The sequence below is a fragment of the Danio rerio genome, chromosome 16 (genome assembly GCF_049306965.1).
Source record: "Danio rerio strain Tuebingen ecotype United States chromosome 16, GRCz12tu, whole genome shotgun sequence".
NCBI classification, from domain to species: Eukaryota; Metazoa; Chordata; class Actinopteri; order Cypriniformes; family Danionidae; genus Danio; species Danio rerio.
In genome coordinates, this window is record NC_133191.1 from 11,901,437 (window position 1) to 11,920,393 (window position 18,957).

At 35.0% G+C, this 18,957-nt stretch overlaps 1 protein-coding gene across 1 annotated transcript; it reads left to right on the top strand.

The window, feature by feature from the left end:
* The first annotated feature begins 2,485 nt into the window (after positions 1–2,485).
* Positions 2,486–10,567, top strand: LOC110437973 (cell adhesion molecule CEACAM6-like). Its single transcript, XM_073925897.1, has 9 exons — positions 2,486–2,682; positions 2,781–3,104; positions 5,565–5,840; positions 5,940–6,194; positions 6,277–6,388; positions 9,250–9,290; positions 9,472–9,497; positions 9,746–9,892; positions 10,064–10,567. Exons 1-9 carry the CDS (start codon positions 2,601–2,603, stop codon positions 10,073–10,075), a joined length of 1,275 nt encoding a protein of 424 aa, XP_073781998.1. The 5' UTR covers positions 2,486–2,600; the 3' UTR covers positions 10,076–10,567.
* Positions 10,568–18,957: the final 8,390 nt, after the last annotated feature.

Consider the following 18,957-nt stretch of genomic DNA (forward strand, 5'->3'; position numbering starts at 1 on the left):
AAAAATTCTATTGCTTTTGTCTTGGTGTGACAGTTAAAGGGTTTTTTGTAATAAAAATTTTGTCCTTTAATACAGCAGTCAGATATACGAACTGTGCCCTTAATTTGACCTGCTCAAAGAAAACACTCTTTCTGGATGTATCAAACAAAACTCATGCACAAAAGACAGCACGAGCATATACAGCTAATAAACTCATGTCAATATTATCCCGCCTGCTTTTTGAGCGCTGACAGGCGGGTCTATGATTGGTTATTGTCCTCAACGGAAAGGGCTTTAGAAATATAAGCGCTGTTCACCCATGGCGGGAAAAATAAGCGATTATCACGGGTAATAGACACAGTGGAGAAAACTTAATTGCACATGAGGCACGCTCATGTCTGGATCCACAGCTTTAACAGCTAAGAAGAGAGGAAAAGTTACCTTACAAACTGTTCCAGCGGGTCAAATGTCCAAAGTGAGAGAGCGAGAGATAGGCAGGGGTGAAGTTTTACAACATTTCTCCCTAACAGTAAACTAGCGGCTGGAGTGCTGTGCCGCCTTCTCTCGCCCTCGCGCCTCCGTCCTTCGCCATAGTATTGCGACATCGCGCATAGAAGATAAATGACGTCATCACGTAATCACCGGTTATGACCATTGGTTATGACCTATTATTACTGAACTGATATCAATCATTTTGACACCCCTAGTAACGAGTAACGATGCAGCACATAAAAAATCTATCGGAGTAAAAGTATTAAACTCATGGAAAATATGTACTTAAGTAAAAGTGGAAGTAGGAGAAAAAAATAATACTCCAGTAAAGTACAGATACTGCCTTTTAGTACTTAAGTACAGTAGTGAAGTAGTTCTACTTCGTTACTATACATCTCTGGTATATATATAATTATTTATATAATTATATAATTCAAGTGACATTTGTTGTCTTGAAAATCTTTAGATCTTCACAATAAAAAATAAAAACATATTTGAAAATGAAAGTCAAAAGTTTCTGTCAAATACATGCTTATTGAAATGTCAGTCTGGGTAAGTAATCTTACACAAATGTAAAAAACAATGATGTGGATGTTTTAATTACAGATTTGCAGTTTTAAAGTATACACAGTGCTCTTGGTTCAACTTAAACATCCATCTTAAACATTTTATACGGTTTACTTTTACCTTCTTGCTCAACGTATAAAGAAAGATTTGCTTTAACAGTAAAATGAAGAAAACAATGAAAGTGATAGTTCTCTTCTATTGAGCGGATGATCTGAATCAGGTGTATTAAATGTAGAAGACCGGTGATTTTAATTTTGATAACCAGTAACACGTGAAGGGTTTCACTTATTTTTCGAGAGAGGTCTGGATGCAGACCTGGTGCAGTGCAATCTGAGTGATGCAATATCAGCTTGCATCATTAAGGCTGCATTCAGAGACTATTGTATTTTTCAGCAATTATTTTCAAAAGAATTTGTTTTAACACTGTTTGTCTAATGCATAAATATAACTTTCAGTTTGCAAGGAAACATAATCCTTCAAAAACATTGAATGGGTAGTAGAAATAAAGCCATCATGAGTACATAAAAAATGTAATTTAAATATTTAAATAAAAATTTAAATAAAAATAAATAACACCAAAATGCTGTAATTGTTTACAAAAAACTATCACGCAAAGCAATGTGGTATTACACGGTGCAATACGGCAGTGGGAATAAAAACCATTAACTTTTTTGCATCTCACGTTCACCTTAAAGAGGCTTAAATCTCCAGCATTCAAGAAGTACAAGCTGAATGCTCTCAAATTTGAACATAATGACATTGGACTTTTGTCCACAGGAGTTTTATACTTGTGGACTTTAAACGAGAACAAGGAAACAATGGTGTTACGGCATTGCCATTATCATTTATCGATCTCTTAATATTTGACTATCCCTAGGTATTTCCAAATTTTATTTCAACCATTAAGCTGATTTCCTGAAGTGCAAAAGCTATGAACATAAGAAGAATGTAACACTTTATATATATACCAAAGCTTAAATCTATTGACTCTTGTGTTTACTTTTCCTTTGGTAAAGGAAGTTAGTTAAATGAACGGACTTGCTTTTTGCTACATAATGCTTTTTTTTTTCTTTGTATCTGAAATCTTGAATTTTGAATCTGTATAAAATTTAGTCTTAACTGCTAGAAAAGTGCTTTTCAGATCTTCAAATTGTACTACTGCTGTTGTTGAAATATTAATATTGTTTTTAAACATCAACTTGGCATGCACATGCTTAAATAATTAAATAATTAAATTAAATAATGAGTTTTCAAAATGATTGGTTTGTTATTCAGTGTTTTAATTTAGCCTTAAATAGTCTGCAAAAAATGTAGCTCTGTAAAAATCACCCTCATTTTTTAAAGTACTTCAAACATCTAATATTATATTAATATTAATATAATATTAATATTATATTATTTATTTATTTTGAACTACATATATGCAGGTTAATAGATATATCACAGTGTACTGTTTTAGTTTTAGTAGTTTAAACATGCTGCTCAAGGTGGCGCAGGGATATTTCTGTCGTTTTTCTGTTTATCATTAACTCAAACTGGAGTAATAATTCAGATGATTTGAGATGAAACTTTTGACAGATCAGAGCTCGACCATGATGTCTTCTAATAGTTTATACTGGACTCTGTGGATGGTGGCATGTTTTGGTGAGTCTATTTAGCATTTAAATAATGTGGTGTTAAGTTTCTGTACAGAATAAATACACTTGTTGCAGTTAATTATGTAAGTCTTTTTCCTTCCATAGGAGAGTATTTAGGCCAAAATCTACAGTTTCCTGGGCAGACTTATGGGGCAATAGGAGGAAGTGTGATGTTCACCCCTGAAAACTTAGGATCCATAGGGATTGATGTACAAATTACATGGAATTTTGGAGCAACTAATATACTGACAGGAAAAGCAGAATCACCCACAATAGTCCCAGCATACATAGACAGAGTCAGTTTTGACCAAAACACTCTCTCTCTGGAGCTCCTGAACCTAAAAATGGAGGATTCTGGATTATACATACTGACTGTGATTCCTGTTAGTGGAGATCAACTCAGAGGAGAAACTACACTACAGCTGTTCGGTGAGTGTGTTGCTATAAATGATTTATTGAGCATATGAGGTTATAAAGGCCTGATAGTGGTAATATGTGAAAGTGCACATGATACCATGCTTGGGTATCAGCCTAATGATTTAACTTTTTATAAATGCAAAAAGTCATTGTTGTTAATTCTATAAGCTGCTAATTAAAATAACAGATCTGTAGATGATATTATGACAGCATGACATTTCTTCGCAAACCGTCTATCAATAGCCATTTAGGATCAATTCCTTCACCTTTAAACTAGCTTAGTGAAGTAAACAATGTTTGACAGCAGCAGCTTTTCTCTGAGCAAGTTTAATTCAGCTTTTTCTGTCAACTCATTCACTTGTTCTAAACATAAAAAAATGTTACTTGTGTTTCTCTTTGATTTTATTGTAGATTTTATTCAAATTTCATACAGAAAGTAACGTCTTGATGACGATTCCTTTAATCACTGTAAAAATCATTCAATTCAGATAATGTGTTGGACTATTATACTATATCTCTTGATTGTGAAAATTGCCACCATCTCTTAAAAGTTTTATATTCAAAAATGTCAAAAATCATGATTTCTGAAAACCACTAAAATCTCCAGTTTTAGTCATTTCTATATATTTTTTTACAATTGTACTTTTCAATGCACAATTTAAAACATATTGTACTGTACATGAAATATAGAAAACGACATTTACAATACTATCATAGATAACATTTCAATGTTATATCAATGTAATTACAATGTTATATTAAGTTAGTTACATAGTAGTTATAATTCAATTACATATTAATTACATCAAAAATAAAAGTTTTATTACATTTGTACTGCATGTATTTATGTATAAATACACAATAACCGTACATGAAATATACAAAGAAACATTTAGGACTATAAATATTACCTTGGATGTATTTACAATGCAACAACAATGTAACTACAATGTAATGACATAGTGATTAAACTTCTAGTTACATGTGTACTGTGTATATTTGCGTACTTTTTTTGGTACTAATATGGACCTTTTAGGTACAAATTTGTACTTTTTGTAAAGGTACACTGCAAAATCCTCAGAGTAAAATTTACTTAGTTTAGAGAATATTTGGTCCCTTTCCTAATTGAGTGAAATTTACTCAGCAGAGTTAAAGTTAATGAGACAACGAAGGGGTTAATTAAGTGATGATTGAGCACTGATGATGAATACCTGTTGTTATTAAGCATACTGCTTAGTAAGCATATAATAACTGCTCTCTTAATACAATATTTGCCACAATACACTATTTGGCAAACAAAGAAAAAATTCACTTTAGAAATTTTACAAAATTTAGAGAGGGACCAAATATTCTCTGAACTGAGTAAATTTTACTCTGAGGATTTTGCTGTGTACCACCCAAGTGACAGCTTGTGTACCTTTACATCTGAGAGTGTAAGAAAGAAACTTTTACATTTATAAATATTATCTTGGATGTAACTACAATGTAATTACAATGTAATAACACAGTAATAGCACACAAGATAAAAGTTTGTAATTACATATCACCACCTTAGAATTTTAAGGTTCTTTCTGCGTTCTGAATGATTTTGAGATAATAAGCTTCAGAGATTTGCATTCCATATAGCAAATAATGTGTGTGTAACAGTTCTCTTTAATACATTAACATGACAGAGACCCTAAATGTACTCTAAATGTAAATGATCAAAATTCTCTTAAATTTGAAAATTGGGGTTAAAAAACTGGGGTTAAAATGCAAAGAGAACCTTTTAATTCTAAAAAAGTAATTATCTGGCAGATCATTAAATAAAGCAGTACTTTTCAATAAATACAATCAGTCTTGATGTTGTAAAATTGGTGTTGTAGCAACATGTTGATGCTTGAGAAAGTTTAATTTTTTACTTTCTATAACATTTAATTAATGTTTTAGGATGAATATTTGTTTCTTGTTCAAATTGAGCATATGAGGATGTGCTAAATAGTTTGTCCAGTGCAGCTGTTAATTTTATGTAATTAATATGAATTATATACTTTATATGAATTATAGAATTATATTTATTTAATTAAATACCCCATAAATTAAAAGTATTTGGGTGTGTTTGACCGTCATAAAGTCACATTAGCTGTCACCATTGGGGAAGCAGCACTGACAATTTCAAACATACAAACTCCACACAGAAATGCCAACTGGCCAAGCCGGGACTTGAACCAGCGACCTTCTTGCTGTTAGAAAACTAATCACTAAGCCACTGTATCGCCTGGAATATATGTGTTTTTGTTAAATGTTATACTTAACTTTAAATATTAAGGCCCTAATGGAGTGGAAGTTAGAGAAGGAGTTCTAACGCAAGAGTGCTACTGCGGTGCCTTAAGCAGTTAACATTAATTTTACAATCTCTTACTTTTTTGTGTATAATTTTTTTGTGAATATATTTTTTTGTTTATTTTTTGTGAATTCCCCTCCCTCTCACAGAAAACATAACAAATGTGAGGCTTACTGGTCCAGAAGAAACCTTAATCGAGGATAAATCATCTGCTAACATCACCTCTGAGGGAAGCGGCACCATAACCTCTGTGCAGTGGATGAAAGATAACAGTCCTCTGTCTTCTAGCAGCAGAATCATCTTCTCATCTGATAACAGATCAGTGTCCATCAGTCCAGTGGAGAGATCAGACACTGGAGAATATAAGTGTACATACAGTAACCCTGTCAGCTCTGAGACGGCAAAACTCACCCTGATCATCAACTGTGAGTGTGAAACATCTCAACATCAGAGCTGATGAAATCAAGACATTCTTCAGCTCTCAGTTTGTTCTTCTAACAGTGAGTCTCTTGTCTGTGTTGTAGATGGACCAGAAGGTGTTTCTATTAAGGGTCCAGATGAGATGGATTTAGGTGTTCAAATGTTTTTGTCTTGCATTGCAAATTCTGAACCTTCTGCTTCATTCAGCTGGACGTTTAATGGGTCAGACACTGGTGTGACCACAGACCAATACACCATTGATAAGACCGACTTCACAGACAGTGGAGAATACATCTGTACAGCCTTTAATAGATTCACAAACAGAAGTGAATCAATAAGACATGTTTTACGCATTCAAGGTAGACAGAAACTACTATAAAGAACAAAGTGCATTACATTCAGTATTGTGTGACCTTGGTCTGTTGTTTTTTGTATCCATAGTTGGAGGTGGAGGGCTGTCAACCGGAGCAGTAGTTGGGATTGCCATTGGTGTTTCAGTGGCAGTTTCAGGGATTTGTGGTCTGATTGTCTATTTTACAAAAAACAACATAATGTGAGTCATTTTACTCTTGTATATTATTCAAATGTATTACCCTTTTGTAATGTTCATGGCTGTTTTGCCTCATTGACATCAATTATAATGACACTTTTTGATTGCAAAGCCATAACACCATGCATTATTGATTGTTGGGGGTTTTCCTTCTGGTGAACAGGTTAAATTAGTTACTGTTGATCATCAGTTGGCACCATTAACCCTTTAGATAGGTTGATGGATGATGTCGGGAAGGAATCTGGAACTGTGGGATCATTTAATCCATCTAAGTAAATTTTTTTTAAGGCAGGTTTATCATGAATACGGCATGGATATACGGAGTTTACTTCTTCCCAAAAAGTGTACAAACTTGTGTTCCTTTGAAATTGAAAAAAAAAAAAATAATCGAAGGTTGTGTGCTGATAGCGTATAATTTATTATTCATTTTAATGTTTTTTTTTTCTTTTTTGGAAACATATTAAAATAAAAACATGTTTTTTATTCACTGATTCACTTTAAGGCTCTTCATAGGCTTACTGCCAGTTATCATTGTTCATAAAGACTGTTTATTTTTAAAGCTTGTCCTTCAGAAGGACTGTGTTTGCTGTTTTCAACATCTTTTCTCGTAAGCCTTTTCGGCTTTCTGTATATTTGTTGTGTTTAATTTAGTTTATTTATATATTTGACTAATATTTAATAGCTAAGGAAAGACTTTTTGACTATTCTATTGATATTTCACTGATATTAGAATTCGCGTTTGACTATTTTGTTTAAAATGTTTTCATATGACTTTCCTCAAAGGCCTACTATGCTATCAAAGATTCATTTATTCATTTTCTTTTTGGCTTAGTCTCTAATTAATCTGGGGTTGCCACAGCGGAATGAACCACCAATTTATCCAGCACATGTTTCACGCAGCGTAAACCCTTCCAGCCACAATCTATTACTGGGAAACACACACACACACAGACTCATTCACAAACATACACTTTAGTGAATTTTTGCATACCCATATCACCTGTACCACATCTTTGGACTTGGTATGGACTTGGTGTGGAAATATTTAGAGCACCCAGAGGAAACCCACGCAAACACGGGGAGAACATACAAACTCCACACGGAAATGCTAACTGACCCAACTGAGGCTCGAACCAGCAACCTTCTTGCTGTAAGGCAAACGTGCTACCCACTGTGCCACCACATTGCCGCTGTCGAAGACATACTTTGCAATATGTTTGTTTCTGTTTATTTACTAATAGATGTGTTTTATTTTTGGCAAGTTCAAAAATTGTAATTTCTGTGAATGTTAACCTTTTATTTCATTAATATATTACAAATATTCATCTAAGCTCCATACCGTTTTGCCTGACACATTCATGATCATGTAATTTGTCGGTGCTATTTTATGCATGAGCAAGTTCTTAATGTCAAGTTTAATGCTTAATATCATATTTCATTTATTTATTCATTTTCCTTCGGCTTAGTCCCTCAGGAGTATCAACAGTGGAATGAACCACCAACTTATCCAGCATATGTTTTATACAGCGGATGCCCTTCCAGCTGCAACCCAGTACTGGAAAATATCCATATACACTCGCATTCAGACATATACACTACAGGAAATTTCCCTTATTCAATTCACCTATACCTCGTGTCTTTGGACTTTAGGGGAAACGGGAGCACCCAGAGGAAACCCACGCCAACAGGGTGAACATGCAAACTCCACACAGAAATGTCAACTGGCCAAGCCAGGACTCGAACCAGTAACCTTCTTGCTGTGAGGCGACAGTGCTAGCCACTGAGCCAATATAGTATTTCTGTACATTAAAATCTTACAAATGACATTCTTTCTCAGCCCTTAAACTCAAACAGTTTCCCCATGTATTCACTAAAGTAGGCCTAATTCAATTGAGTAGTTGACCATTAACAACTGATTGACTAAGAAAATCTTTGGTTGGGGACAGCCCTAATAAAATTTAACCTGATTCTACTGTTTTGGGGGGAGAATCAAGAATAGGTTGCTCAATCCCCAAAAAGGAAAGTTTTGTGGCGCCCTAAGAGCAATCTAGATAAATCGAGTCACCCTCAAATGGTTACTTTGTTGCATCACCCAGGACCTATGCCAACTCATCATTAATGAACATGTTAAATATGTTTTTTGTGATCATTATTAAATAAATAATGAGATATTGTTATCTTAGGGTGCTTTCACACCTATGAATTGATTCAGTTGTTCCGAAACAGAGTTTACTATTATTACATTGTTGCTCTTTACTTTTGGTGCGGTTCGATATCACACGGCAAAGTTTCTAAACGGACCAAAAGAGCTAAAACATGTCACATGTGAGTAAACTCTCCCGCTCCGCTGTCAGGGGGTGGTAGTGTTTTGGTGGTGTTTAAAAGGTTGCACCCGACGTGTCTGAAGAGCGAGGAGGAATGCAGTTAGGAGGGGTGAGAAGGGTGCGCAACGTATTTTATCACTCGTTTGCGGGCATACGGGAGTCTCTGTGCATTTGCGGGAGACTCCTAAAACTTCCGGGAGACTTGGGACGTCATGAATAACCTCCCGCCATACTCATAATTCTCTCTTAGTCTAGTCGTATGCCTATTACAAATCCATAAAACACTGTGATATGACCGGGCACAGATTGTATCGCTTTCTCTCTACAATTGATCCCCTCCAGAGCTTGGATCGATTGATTTGGTGTGGATCCGAGCATGAGTGCTGGCTTCACATATGCCAAACGAACCGCGCTAACTGGGCAAACGAGACAGGTCCCGAAAAAAAAGTCTAGGTGTGAAAGCACCCTTAGAGAAGATGTTATAAGATCTCTTTATTTTTTACATAATTGTAACAAAATATATTTGTCTTTACACAACAGTCCAAAACCAAACTTTCAGAAAAAGGATAAAGCAAGTGGAGGTATGTTTATTCTTCATTGTATAATTCTTGATTATGGTTTAATTGAATAACAATTGTCTTCATTACATTAAACTTGATAATAGCCATCTTACCATACACAAGATTTCAGATTACCTTTTCACACCACAGATGATTCAGTCATATTTCTCTCGGTCTGAACACACTGTTTTTTGTATTTAAGCCACAGCACAAAGAGGACAGGAGCTTGTGAGTAACTTTCCACTGTTTTTTTCTGGGAAAATCCAATTTAATCTTATATTGTAAAAAACCTAATTTAAAACGTTGAGTCTGATTTTAAGTGACACATTACAAACACATGCTGCACATGCATAGGTCTCATCTGATTGGGGTGTATTCGTTTTATTGAAGGATCCATGAGTGCATTTTTACTGCTAGATTTTCTTTCATGTAATGCTATATGTTATAATGTCAGATTTTTATTTTTTTTTTTGTAGGATATAAGCTTTGAAGAAACTAGTAATTTCTCAGATACTGAAGGAGATGAAAATCGCATTTATGAAAATCGGAATGAAATGATCTATGAAAACTTAGAAACTCAAGCTCCAAACAGGCCCTCCTGCTCAACGGCTCCCCCACTTCAGGTGAAAAATTTCTTGATATTTAAATCCATTCTTTGACACATCTGTTTTGACTGCATTACAAAATAAGAGCTAGCCTATTTATTTTTTTGCTGGCACACTCACAGTAAAACACTAAGTAAATAATTTAATCATTTCATCACTTAAGGTTTCAACCTCTTTTTCTGTGTGCAGGCGAGAAAGTGAAAACATGAACAGCGACTGCACTGAATATTCCTGCAAATTACTTGTTCATACAGATATTGATATTTCTGTAATTACTTTACAGTACATTGTTGGTATTAAATGTTTATTTGCGTGTCTTCACTATAAAACCTGTAAAAATCATTTTAATCAAATATTATTTTAAATTTACTGTGATTAACAGATAAGTTGTTAAAATGCAATGTTTTAACCTGAACTTGAACTACCTGATTTGTTTATCTAGAATTAAAGGTTTAAATAAAGTTATTGTTTTATCACAACAATAAAAAAGGAGACAAATTGTAGTGTTTAGTGCTATGTTGTGTTTGGATTTACATAGATATTTGTTTTGTACACTGTTAAAAAAAATCTGTTAAATTTACAAAAAGTATCGGCAGCTGTGGTTGCCAGAGTTTTCCCATAAAAAATACAGAAGTTTATAAAACTGTTAAGTTTACAGAACTGTTATGGAAAATAAAAGTATTCATGAGCTGATACAACGTTTAAAGAATATTTTTGTTAAAATTCATTCCACAGTCTGTATTTTTCATCAAACACATTTAACCCCTTAAATTCCAGAGCAAAATCCTCACTAGTGTCCTCACTACAGAGGGTTGAACACTCAGACAGTGATGAAGGTAATGAGATAATTAAGTGTCTAATTAAAGGAGGATTGAGAATTATTGATGAACAACTGTTAACAGCAGAATCACTGAAGGAAAGAAAAACACTAAACACAGCCAAAACCAAAGATGAAATCAATTGAAAATAAAACTTTTAATAAAATATTAAATAATAAAAATAAAACAAATTACACGATAAGAATGTTATTTCTCAAGATCTCAGCAGAGATCAATAAACAACTCCGCAAGCATCAGGAGCTTCACTTATTACTGACCTTTGACTTTATTTCTGTCACATGAACAAAAGCTCTTAATGACATTTCTGTTGTTCATTTGAAATCACCATGATGATCACCAATGGCTCTTAAACTAGTTGTTCTAACATTAGTTTTTATTTAGGCTGCTATAATTAATTGTGTAAATCACTCTATTTGTATGGCATGAAAGGACGAAAAAAAAAAAAATAAGCCTGATGAGATTAACTGTGATGTTAAAATCACCCTCACCTGCTTGTGCACTCATTAATTATTTTGTTATATGTAAGAAATAAATACTGTATGTAATGAAACCATATGACCTACAGCAGCCAATGATTGTTTATCAAAGCTAAATACACCATTTACAATGAGAATGTTTAAACACACATACACACACATAAACAATGGTGACAAACAAAAAATCAACACAGACCAAAACACAACTCTACTGAAATATTACCTACCGAAAATAACAACATAAAATAAAGGAAAAGAAAGAGATTGTAAGAACTTTAGGCTGAATAATATATTCATGCTGCAATGTATGTTGCGATTTTTATACTATGCTGGCACTCAGCATGCATTGCAGCATGAATATATTATGCAGCTTTTTTAAGCAACCATGGTTGAGGTTCATATCATGATTCTTGATGTATGTGTGTCATAATTTGCAGCTGGGGATTTCAAGGTTTAGTGCATAAAGCTAATTAAATTTTAATATTCTAAAAATTGTTAGTTGAATCTCTGTGGGAAGCTATAACATATCCCAAACAATATTAAATAAAACTATTGTCTGTGGCTTAACTTAATAAATGCAAGAAATTATATATGCACTATTTAAATACACTCAGTATAATTTCTATTTTTTTCTGCAATAATTGATGAGTTTCAGAAACACAATTATAACAGCCAGAGAAAGATTAGGATAGACACGTAAAGGATCAAGAGCTCAACTAAAGCAGCCTCTGATCTCCATGATGGTCAGATCAAATTAAACTTTTCAATAAAAAATTTAAACCTCTGTTAATTATCAAAAATTCTTGCAGATATCAGGGAAGAAGCGAATGCTGTTATTTAATGGAGTTGTTAATCCTCTGTTTTAATTCAGTTGGTTTGGTGTGAAGCTGCGTCTGTAGTTTTATTTCTTGTTCTTTCCTTCAGGGATTGTGCTTGTTAACAGCAGGTGTTCATCATTTAGTCCTTTATGGTCATTCACTCTGTCTAGTGGACTAAACTAATTGACTAATTTAGGGATTAGTGAATGAGGGTGTATGCTGAAATTTTAGACACTCTGATTAGTTTCTCGAAAACGAAGGTTAGATCTGTTACACTTATGGCCCGTTTCCACTGAGTGGTACGGTACGGTTCGGTTTGGTATGCTTCTATGGCCGTTTCCACTGTCAAAAGGCGTGCCGAACCGAACCGAACCGTACCGTACCACTTTTTCAGGACCCTTTCGAAAGGGTCCCAAACACAAGAAAGGGTACCAAAAGACGCCCAGCTGAATGCTGTTGGTTTACAGAAGGGATACGTCATTCACTTACAACACGCCAGAATGTAAACAAAGGACCCGCCATGTTTGAAATAAACAGCGAGAGATTACAGTGGAATTATACATTCATATATCATCGTCCTGATGAACAGCCACACAGCCATGGAGTAGAGCAGAATCTACCCTGTGCCTCGCAGTTTTTTCACGAGCAAGTCTGACGCACGAGTGGTTTCGCTTTCTTCCTTGCACTCACTGTGCGTCTATATCCGAAATAACAAACTTCTTTAGCTGATAATAATAACGTGCGCTTGATTATTGACGTGCTTTGGAAACCCGATCCCGTGAGAAGCTGACAAACGCGAGAATGACATACTCAGAAAGAAAAGGACAAACGCGAGAGTGGAGCAAGGAAAAAAGCCGGGAAAAAAGGAGCGCGTTATTTCTTCAGCAAACGTGAACAAACTGCCTTGTTTTAATTATTATCATCACCTTTTTTTTATTCCCACCAGAAAGATGTAAGAATTGAGATATTACAAATATTTTGATGTCTTTGACAATTCAAACATGAGGCGAAAATAAAGACAATTGGCTTCACAACCCAGCAGGTGGGAATGCGGGAAAGAACCAGTTCCCGCTACATTTACATCTGAATCCGCTGAAACTCGACTTCAACCACACCACCTCACACATATGGTCATTTCAATGTTTGAATGTTCTAAATTAACCAAAGTGACTTTATCTATCATGTTTGATATAATTTGAAAAGTCTCAGTGCGGCTGGTACAATGGTCTCATTCTAATAATAAATATACAATAAATATATAACTTCAGGCATCTTTCCTTGAGGGGATTCTTGGATTACTTAAGGTAAGGTTTGAGAAATGTTTGGCACGATTCTGCTTACCCAGATCAGCCCGTAACGGGCATACGCTCCATGTTATGTATATTTTGAAGTCAGGTATGCATCTTTTCATCTTGGATTTGTCTTTGATAATTTGATGTCTTATATTGATCGTTTATGGATTGACTGAATGATGCATAATACATATTTACCTGACTAATAAATTGTTATGTTTTGAATTATTCAAACCTCGTGTTATTATCACTGATAAATGTTGTTGTCCACGGAGCAGCGTGGCACGCTGTTGTTAGAGATCCGACTAACGCATTGGCATTATTTCAAGTATACCTAGACTGTAAAAGGCCAACTATGAGTTTTCTATTTAGAACAACAAAATATTGTTGAAACCAATCTAAATGTGGATATTTAGGCCTTCATCTACAAACTTATAATCCTGTGCGATTATTATTAAAATACTTTGTCTTGATTTAGTAGACAACAGATCTATGGGGACCACATAAAAACCTCCTAAATTGAATAAGTAGGGTTCTGCCTTTTTAGGAGAGTAGTTAATCGCCTCTGTTTAATGACCAAGACTGACAAGCTTGTATTAAGAGATTGTATACCCGGCCGGTGCAAGACTCAGGATGCTATAGGAATCTGAATAAATGAGAATAAGGTATAATATGAAATCGAAAGAATATTCAATTATAATCTAAAATAATGTGAAAGGAAACAAAATAACTTTATTAATGTTTTATAATTGGAGTCAGATAAAACGAGGATAAATACATTAATATTCAAAACCACCTCATACTAAAACTGGAGTCAGATATGAGTTAAGTTTAAAATAAATCAACATTGTGCACTGGAAAGACCGAATATGCAGTGAACCTTCATCCACCATTGGATACCGGCATTGGGCCAACTGGGTGGACCTTACAAAGATATGTCCTATTTAGATGCTTCCACCACTGGTGTAGTGGCAGTGTAGTCCCAGGAGTCTGATCCTCTATGCGTCCATTTTGGCACATACATTTCTAGAACTGTCCCTGACAGAGCAAAGTTGTGATATCAGTAATTACGAGCTCCTGGCCAACAAGTTATCCCTGGAGAAATGGTGACATGTAAATTGAAGCGATATTGTCACTGATGTTGAAGTTGATAATGAAGAATACTATTGATTATTATTGAAGAATGTCACACTCTAGGTGGCTCTGCAAGGATGCCCAGAAGGAAAGGTCTTTGTTTCATTTCCCTGGCACCAGCTCATTCTGGGCACAATTTATGACGTCCCGGGCTTTCAACACCCAAGTACACTGTTAAAAAAAAATACAGTAAGTACAGAAACTGGCAGCTTGGTAGCAAGTTATGTTAAATTAACTGTCTCTAGCTGCTGCTTTTTAAATTAACAGTAAAATGCTGTTATTTTACAGTTTTACTGTAGCTGCCATTTTACAATATGTTGCTGTAAAAAATACAAGGATTACACTGATATACACAATACTCAAGTGAAGTAATTTTGTTCACTGAAATTTTAAAAAAATATATTATTATTATTATTTAGCAAATTCTGCACAGAATTTTGTAAAAAAAAAAAAAAATCTGTGGATTTATGCAGAATGATTTTGGGAGTATCACAATTAAAAACTAATATATGAAATAAAAATAATACCTTTTTAACTTTTATTTAATGCTTACAATGCAAATGCAATTAGATCAATTCAATTGATAAACAAAGCAATTGTCTTATATAATATATCTACTAAAAGACAAAGAAAATATGACTTTACAAACTGTATTGCAAATAAATTATATGAACATTTTAATATTTGTCAATAATATTACAGAAATTAATTTCAGAGTGGCCTAACTATAACTTAGCTAATTAAAACATTTCTGTTTTACCCAAATTTCTTTAAGCTCGCAGCAGCACACATAAATGTAAAGCTGTATTTAACACAGAGATTCTTACTGCATCAAAGAAAAAAACATGTAGAATAACATCTGTTTCTTTGTTCATCTTTGTCTCAAACACTGGCTTCACTCTCCTCAACGAGGGTGACACACAGAAGGCACAGATGAAATTTACTTCAGGTTTTACAGAAAAAAAAAAAATTATTTGATTTTACAGTAAACAACTGGCAGCAGTGGATGCCAGCAATCTACTGTTTATTTAAAGTCTATTTGTAGTTTAAATTATCATTATATTACTGATAAAATACATTTTTACATCTCACACTAAACCCCACAGCAAATTCCTAAATCCCTAAAGTGTCCGCACTACTAAGTGTTCAAGAAACACGGAGCAAAGCTGAAGTAAATGAATTAATTAAATGACTAATTAAATGAGAATTGAGGATTAGCATTGAACAAATGAAGAAATTCTGAAGGGAAAAAACAAGAACAGAACATAAAGTTACAAAAACTACACCTTCAGTCACAGTTTTGTCATGAAACAGCCTGAAGGTCAACAAATGATAAATCTCTAAAATTATCAGCGGATGATTAAACAACTCTACAAACAGCATCACCAGCTACACTTATTACTAAAATGTTTCTTTTTTTATAACACCTACTAAAGTTCTTCTGGACATAAAGCTTAACATTTAAAGTCACCATCATGGAGAACAGAGTTTGCTTATGGGCTTTTAGCTCTTACTTTGTTATCATGTGCTTATTTTGACTGCTGCAACTTATTATATTTTTTGTTTAAAAATTTTATTTAGTATGGCAATCAAAAGCTAAATAAGATCTGATGATGTTAATATTGCTTAGTAAGACAGAACCTCTTCCAAAGGAATATAAAAAGATTCATTGCTGTTATCCAATGTTTAAGCTTGTTAAATGTAGCATGCTTGTATGTGGCATTGAATTCTGGTAGTTATTTAGAATGTTTTGGACAAAACCATCTTATAATTTAATATAAGTAATACTCAAAGAGACATCAATAATCAGCATATGAACCTCAACTATATGGGTTGTATAACCCCATTACCTTGTTCATTATTTGACCAAAACAAAAAAGTGTTACTTTGTGCTGTGCTCTCCTACGCACACGTATGCGTCAGACCGGAAACGCAGGGTCATGCGCCAAGTTTCACTGGTCGCTGCAGTGCAAGGTTCAAACTTGGTAAACTCTGACCTGCGAAATTGCATCACTTGACTGCATAAGACAAAACATGACCTCTCTGGACAGAAATTTAAAACATGGAGAAATCGCTTGCTTTTTTAATGTCTAATAATCCTATTTCACAGTGCCGCATGACTTTTGCATTTAGTGTAACATTGAGTGTTTCATTTTAGTTGATTTTATTTAATGCTGTAACTGATGTCTCTGCTTGTGTTAGTTGATTCTCTTTTCTTCCGTGATTGAAAACACAGCAGGTGTTCATCAGTGTCTGAATTCAGAGTTTGAGCATGCAAAATTGTGTTGTACGGCACTGTGAAAAAGGGCGGGGTTAAACAAGATGATTAGACATTTAAAAAAGCGAGCAATTGATCTATATTTTACATTTTTATCCAGAGAGGTAATGTTTTAATCTTCGATTGGTCTCACGCAGTCAAGTGATGCAATTTCACAGGTCAGAGTTCACCAAGCTTGAACTTTGCAATTCAGCGAACTTCGAAACTAGTGGCACGAGTTTGCGTTTCTGGTCTGACGCATTCGTGTGCATATGAATGAAAGTCTATGGGGAAAAAAGTCCAGTTTGACCGCAGCTTAACTATGTCAAGTGAACTATATTAGTGACCTACACTCTCAGAAATAAAGGTATGCAAGCTGTCACTGCATGGGGTCCATAAAGGTTCATATTAGTACCAAAAAAGTGCAAGTAGGTACTAATATATACTTTTGAAGTACCAATATATACCTTTCAAGTACAACTTAGTACCTTTTGTAAAGGTACCACCCCGTTGACAGCTTGCGTACCTTTATTTCTGAGAGCGAGCATAAATAATAGTGAACGAAAGCAAAAAGTGTGATTTCAAACACAGATTTAAAAAGTCGACTCTGAGCTCTGTTGATTCACAATTTACTACCAGGCCCGGATTGGCTTATCGGGAGGACCTGGGGCCTCAGGTACGAAGACTTGCGTGGAAATCTTACTAAAACATTGCGTACGCACAAAGCTGTAAATGTGCGTAAGCAGAAAAAATTTCATATGTATGAAACACTGCGTACGCCGAATCTCACGTATATTCTTTTGTACATCTGAATGAACGTGAAACTGAGCGCAACATGCACGAGCACAAAACCCCTCCCTGCCTCCTCCCCCGTATGAATATGCTAATGACTATGCTAATGGCAAAACCCAACGAAAAAGCAACGGCAAAATCAAGCAAAAAGAGAAGCTTTGAACAGAATGTGAAATGGAGGTGCTGCTTGCGGAGGTAGACCGGAGAAAAGCGGTGTTATTTGCAAGTTTGTTCTCCGGAATTAACAACAAAAGAAAAAAATAGAGTGGGAGAAGTTAGCTGATGCGGTCAACACAGTTGGGTCTGAACATCGCACTGAGTGCATTAAAAAAAAAGAAATAGTGTGGTTTATATCTGTAAAATGTTACTGGACGCTTAGCAGTCTTAGTGGCGCTACTTGTAAGACGCATGTGATCATAAATTGATACGTTCGAGCATGAGCTCGGCTCGAATCCAGCGTCTGAAGAACTCTTTCTTGATTTTTCCCCCGCTACATATCAGATTTTGCCAACTATTTATCACGAGAAAGACAAGTAGGAATCATCAATAAGTTCATATCAATAAGCATCATATTTTATTTGCACATTTATTGAATGGAAATGTTTCTGATTCACGCATGCAAATTCATCTTCAGATAGTGTCTTTATAGCAATGTGCGTGCAGTAGATCGCTCAGATTACATTGGGAAAACAGGCGACTGCTGCAAATTGTGCTTTAATGTTTAGCTGGTCAAATGTATGGTATGGAAACCTTATATACCTGCTGAACCCGTCTCATACAGCTGCCATTGCAAGGCTCAGACACTTTGTAGAGAGGAATTTAACACAACTGCCTCTAGGAGTCGCCAATGGAAATAAAACACACACGCACAAAAAATGTGCGTACGCCTGCCAGAAAGCTGCCGTGAAGCTGCGCACATTCCTACGTTCAGTTCATTGTTAGTAAATCCAAACGTGAGCGATTCTGAGCGTGAAACCTGGCGTACGCAAAGTTTTTGTGCGTACGCAGCGTTGATACATGAGGCCCCTGGAGAATTCCCGGTGGGCCGGTCCGTTTTTTGGCCGCGAGGGCCGGTGTCCCTAGCTTCAGAATCTGTTGCTCTCATCAGTCACACTTTTTTTAATTAATTAATTTATTTGACCAGTCTTCTTATTCATTATTTCACAGTAGCTCTGCTCTGTTTATATATAAGTAGCCTGCAAATGAATGGTTGTTCAACTACAACTGTTGTGGTCCAGTGGTTAGCACGTTAGATTACGATGCCGCTGATTGGGGTTTGATTCTTGCCTGAGTATGTTTTTTTTTTTTTTCATTTTTATTGTTAAGACATATAATACTGTTAGAGTTGTTGAACATTTGAAGTTCTAAAGCAGCTGTTTTCTTTAAAAAAGACGGGATATTGTAATTAGAAACAATGAATTGGAAATGTCCTTATTTTAATATAGTCAGACGTGAACTGAGGTGGGCCGGTCTGA

What these genes read in the sequence shown, in the direction of transcription:
- LOC110437973 (XM_073925897.1), top strand. Translation starts at nt 2,601, where the DNA reads ATGAAACTTTTGACAGATCAGAGCTCGACCATGATGTCTTCTAATAGT. An exon ending in ACATGTTTTACGCATTCAAG is followed by an intron (nt 6,195 to 6,276) that starts GTAGACAGAAAC and finishes TTGTATCCATAG; the next exon opens with TTGGAGGTGGAGGGCTGTCA. An exon ending in TTTACAAAAAACAACATAAT is followed by an intron (nt 6,389 to 9,249) that starts GTGAGTCATTTT and finishes TTTACACAACAG; the next exon opens with TCCAAAACCAAACTTTCAGA.